The sequence below is a fragment of the Coenobita brevimanus genome, chromosome 103 (assembly GCF_032717465.1).
Source record: "Coenobita brevimanus isolate Jiangsu-jjx chromosome 103, ASM3271746v2, whole genome shotgun sequence".
NCBI lineage: Eukaryota > Metazoa > Arthropoda > Malacostraca > Decapoda > Coenobitidae > Coenobita > Coenobita brevimanus.
The window spans coordinates 677785-682500 of record NC_137056.1 but is presented as its reverse complement, the minus strand read 5'-3'; the positions used below and the strand labels follow the sequence as shown (position 1 = coordinate 682500).

General features: G+C 43.0%; 1 protein-coding gene across 1 annotated transcript in view; it reads right to left on the bottom strand.

The window, feature by feature from the left end:
• mwh (multiple wing hairs) overlaps positions 1–4046 on the bottom strand; it is a 70472-nt gene extending 66426 nt beyond the window's left edge. Inside the window, exon 1 of the mRNA XM_080284769.1 lies at positions 3726–4046. Within this exon, the coding sequence (XP_080140895.1) occupies positions 3726–4046 (321 nt within the window). The remainder of the gene's footprint in view (positions 1–3725) is intronic.
• Positions 4047–4716: the final 670 nt, after the last annotated feature.

Genomic DNA, 4716 nt, shown 5'->3' with positions numbered 1-4716 from the left:
GAACATACTTTCTCTACAGGGCCGAACTATACGCTTTTCTTCCAGTCAGCTCCGTCATCTGTCACCTCCTACACGTCATCATCGTCCATACCCCGCTTCCTCAACCATTCACTTACCATACCGTATTGTTCTTGGTCTTTATCGTCTCCTTCCACCCTCCCTCACCCATATATCCTTTATATAGCACTCTATTTACGTCCAGCCTCTCTCTCTCTCTCTCTGCCTGGGGGATGTTTAGAGACATCTACCCCTAGCTCTCTCCCTCCCTCCGCCTTTCTCTCTCCCACGTCCACCCTCCTTCCTAAAGTGGGTGTTGTGTTGATACAGGCAGGACACACACACACACACACACACACACACACACACACACACACACACACACACACACACACACACAACCAGAGTAACAACTACGCCTTTATTCTGAACCTGACAAACTTATATATTTCTCTATTTTGACTTTTATTTATTTTTTGTGTGTGGTACAGTTAAGGTCCACGTGCCTGGTTTAAGTGCAGATATGCCAAGGACAGTGTGGAGTGGCTGTCTGGAGATGGAGTCAGAGTATGAGGTAGAGAGGGTGATGTAGGTGAGAATGTAGTAGATAATGTGACAGAAGGTAAGTACGTTAATTTATGAGGTAGATTAGTTGGTATTGATAAAATTACCTGGGGGATGATGCGAGGGTAGGAGTAGATTATTTTATAATGATGTAACTTGTTGGACAGGAAGTACCTCAAAATGTCTTACGACCCACATCGGAGTACCATGCGAGATGGAGTCAAAGCATAAGGCAGCCTACAGAAAGCACTCATGAGCGTATACCTCCGCCAATGGCATTGCCGGATCCGGATCCGCCCCAAAACGGATAGGTGGATAGATGGGTAGAGGGACAGGTGAGTGGATGGATGGGCGGATACATGGGTGGATAGGTGGCTGGGCGAGTGGAGGTGACCTCCACCCATAAATGATTCTCTTCCTCTGCGTCACAGAGGAAGGTGACAGACGTGCCTAAAGTGTGAAACAAACACAATAAAATAACATACTACCGTATTTCTTGTTGGTGGCTGTACCTGTCCACTCACCTTAATTAGCCAGGTAAAGGTGGGGTCAATAGATCGTTTACACCTTTACACGTGTCTCTAATGAGGTGTAGCTAAACCAGAAATATGTAACTGGGTTGGATGGGTTCAGGTGGATTCACTACAGTTCTTTCACCTTAAATTGGCCCAGATTTTCGCCCTTCTGTAGCTTGTTTCTCGCGGGTCATTAACACATACTCAGAGATACACACAAACACACATATGTACACGGTTTTACAGCAGAATGTATGCAGAACCAATTAATGCGTGCACACACACACACACACACACACACACACACACACACACACACACACACACACACAGGGTGACCTAATAATGTAGTAAGGTGTTGAGCAACGGGTCAGTTAACTAGAATACCTTGCCTCGCGCACACACACACACACACACACACACACACACACAATTACACAAAGTACTTCCACATACGCACACGTGCACATACACAACACATATACAGTAGATAAAGTGCTATTACATACACATATACACATGAATGAAAATGCAGACATACTGTATATAGTTACTGTACATACAACACAACACTTCACGCACACAACACTCATACTTATCATTACTTACACATGCAGAGACATACGGTACATACACATATATATATATACGCCGCGCATTTTCACACACACACACACACACACACACACGTGCCAAATAACATGCAATAACTGACTTGGCATAGTAAACCTGCTTACCTTGTGTGTGTGTGTGTGTGTGTGTGTGTGTGTGTGTGTGTAAGTAGCGAGTTTTTCTATGAACTGTATTTATGCCCGCATGTATGTATGTATGTATGTATGAGTGAATGAATGAATGAATGTATATATGTATGTACATAACCCTATATCCGTGTCAGACAATAACTTAAATATATTCATGTGTACAGTGTGTGTATGAACGCATGCACAGGGTATGTGTGTATGTATGTACGTATTTATGGATGTATACGTATCCATGTAAAGGTGCATAGCTAGTGCATATGTGTGTATGTATGTATGTGTGCACAGACATCAGCAACCCCCTCCCATCCGGTACTGTTGAGGTGGTTGAAGCCCCTAATGTTGGTAGGTAATTGTGGTGATGGTGGTAGCTCGTTGCGTAAGTAGTGGTGGTAGTAGTACGGTAAAAGTAAGTTACGGAGAGAGACATCAAAGCACTGGTATCTATCTATCAATCTATCTGTCTGTCTCTAAAACTATGACACCACTAACCTTTAATCACAAGTACTTATCACCAAAGACGATTTCACAATGTCTTATACTGTATTATATTCCTACTTCTTTTTTCCCCGACAGACTGCTAATTTACTAGTATAGTCTCTCTCTCTCTCTCTCTCTCTCTCTCTCTCTCTCTCTCTCTCTCTCTCTCTCTCTCTTTCAAGTGGCAACGAGATGCCAAGAAGCAATTTAAAACTGAAAATATGATCTATCTATCTATAGCCAGACATCTTAACCCTGAAACCATGGGTGACCACAAACGAATCGCCTCCATGTTACCTTATCCTCTGCTATCAGGCTGCCCTCTCTCCAACTCATCCCTCTCACTCACATACCTCTCCGCCCTATCCCGCCATCTCCCCCTTCACCTCAGTCATAAACCTCTCCATTACCACTCCTCATTCTCCTCGATCTATCCCTCCACCTAACTCACATACACACTCCTCGTCAACCTCTCATTCTCCCGCCTCCCCACCGCGTCAAATCATCTCAATATACTTTTCCAAACGCTTTCAGTACCTGCACATCAACGCCACAACTCTCCTTTCTGTTTTAAGATATTTCGCCACGATAACATTCACATTCTCTACATAACCATACCATCTCACCAAACTCTCCTCCGTCCCTTTCTCTAAATCTTCCAAATTTCATGAAATCTCTGTGTATCTTATCTAATCTGTAAGACCCAGACATTTCTTAACAGCTCTAGTTCAACTCAGTCTTCTGATTTCAAATTCAAAACACACTGCAACACCAAAGACACATACTGTATTTATGTACTAATAAACACACACACACACAAACACACACCAAAGACATTACACACCCGCTACGCAGAAAACAAAAAGAAACAACAAATCTAAAATACAGACCATCATTATATCTCAATCAATAATTACGAGACAACTTGAACGAAGAACAACAAACCATCTGAGGGTATATAATTTGGGAAAGAAGGAAAACAACTGACAAAAGTGGACCAGAGGGAAACTGCAGTGATAAAAATAACACAAAAAGTAGTATATATAAATGGGACCGTAGAAGACATCTGTGGCAGAGAGAGTAGGCTGTGTGGGCTATAAGAAAAACTTACACACACACACACACCATAACAAGAGTAACAATAACAAGTCTTTACGTGTGTGTGTGTGTTTGTGTGTGTGTGCAAATCTGCTGTGATTATTTATACACTGTCAGTATTATAAGACAGTCATGAACTACATGAGATGAGTATTGTGTCATGGAGACATAGCAAGGAAGAAGTGCTCGTACCTTCCTATCCCCGCAACCATATGAACAAGAATAATAATAATAATAATAATAATAATAATAATGCTCTCCTTTGATCAACAGAAACTTCAAGAGAATCAAGTACTCACCAGTGTTGACATACGGGTGGCTGGTGTCCGCCATTGTGAGGGCAGTCGTAGAAGTGAGCCTCATCACTTCTTATCGAGTCCATCCCACTCTTGCATTTGGCGGGTGGCAGGCTGCTGTAGTTGGGAGTGGGTGGGCGGGAATTTGTGGGAGAAGGTGGGCGAGAACTGGGCGTGGACGGGCGTGAGGAGGGAGGCGAGGGCGGGCGGGGGTTTTGGCGGGAACACGGGCATCGAGTGTGAAGTTTCGCCCACATATTTATCAAGTACTGCCGCCCTAACCACAAGGCAAAATGCACCTGGGGCTGGTAGTATATCTTCTCCAGTGCCTGACCCATCTCTCCCCAGCTTCCTGGCCTGACCTGCGGCCCAGAACAGGTCAAGTAAGGTCAAAGTCCCCATCCAGGTACCACTTAAGTCTGGAACACGATTGTAAACAAACCAGGCAGCCAATCAGAAGCACGCTGGTGACGTCACGGCATGGGCACTACATATATTCAAGTTTCATTTGCTTAATTTATAGTTTGATTACATGTCCACAGCGTTTGTAATATTACGTAACTGAGTCCAGGTGGCATTTTTCTAGTCTTTTGGACCTTTTCTCCGAGTGTTTTTGTTTGAAATCACTTGCCCTGGTGATGTTGAGTTCATTTCCGTTAAATCCTGAGGATATACACTTTCCTCAGGACAATTTCAAATCGCCCTCTGTCCTATTTAACATATTTTGTGCTCTGGTTCTCTCCCTGGTGTCCTGAAATGGAAAAAAATAAATGTTACAAACTATTCATATTGTATTCTATATGTAAACACAACGAAAATGCTAGAAGAGTATCCTACAGCAAGGTGCAATTCAGTACTAAAAATTTTCACCAATCCTTTCAATGTTCAGTCTGAGTCACACACTATAGTCCACCCTACACGGTTTCTTTAATACAGCCGTCAACCCGCATTCTCTTTCATTTAGTGCTGATATTCAGTTTGATTTAAAGGATCATAATACTTTAGTTA